The 672-nt window shown below is 70.4% G+C and overlaps 1 protein-coding gene across 1 annotated transcript in view; it reads right to left on the reverse strand.

Annotated features, from left to right (window-relative positions):
• Positions 1-105, reverse strand: part of ACKR1 (atypical chemokine receptor 1 (Duffy blood group)) — a 1,967-nt gene extending 1,862 nt beyond the window's left edge. The window contains exon 1 of the mRNA XM_027633020.1: positions 85-105. Coding sequence (XP_027488821.1) covers positions 85-105 — 21 coding nt within the window. The remainder of the gene's footprint in view (positions 1-84) is intronic.
• Between the last annotated feature and the right edge of the window lie 567 nt (positions 106-672).

Raw genomic sequence — 672 nt, forward strand, 5'->3', positions numbered from 1 at the left:
AGGGGATAGGGACAGGGACAGGGACAGGGACAGGGACAGGGACAGGGGACAGGATCGGGGGGGTACCAGGGGGGTGTCACTCACCGCAGGGACACAGTTGCCCATGACGGGAGTGCCAGGGGGGCACCTGCTCCTCTGGGGTGGCCACTGAGAGGGGTGTCCGCTTGCCCAGAGCCCGGTGGTCCCCGGAGGTGTCCGAGGGTGCCCAGGGGTGTCCTGTGGGTGGCACCGGGGTGGCCACTGAGAGGTGTCTACTTGCCCAGAGCCTGGGGGTGCCCGGGGGTGCCCAGGGGTGGCACCGGGGTGGCCACTCAGGGGTATCCACTTACCCAGAAGCCAGTGGTCCCTGGTGGTCCCCGTGGGTACCCAGGGGTACCTGGTGGTCCCTGGTAGTCCCTGGTAGTCGCCGGGGTGCCCGGTGGTCCCTGGGGGTGCCCGGTGGTCCCCGTGGGTGCCTGGTCGTCCTTGGTGGTCCCTGAGGGTGCCCGTGGGTGCCTGGTGGTCCCCGGTGGTCTCTGGTGGTCCCGGTGGACCCCGTGAGTGCCTGGTGATGGCTGGTGGTCCCCAGTGGTCCCTAGTGGTCCTGTGGGGTGCCCGGTGGTCCCTGGTGGTGCCCGGTGGTCCCTGGTGGTCCCGTGGGTACCCGGTGATCCCCGGTGGTCCCTGGTGGTC

The sequence above is a fragment of the Corapipo altera genome, unplaced genomic scaffold (genome assembly GCF_003945725.1).
Source record: "Corapipo altera isolate COAL_440 unplaced genomic scaffold, ASM394572v1 59963, whole genome shotgun sequence".
Taxonomy (NCBI): Eukaryota; Metazoa; Chordata; class Aves; order Passeriformes; family Pipridae; genus Corapipo; species Corapipo altera.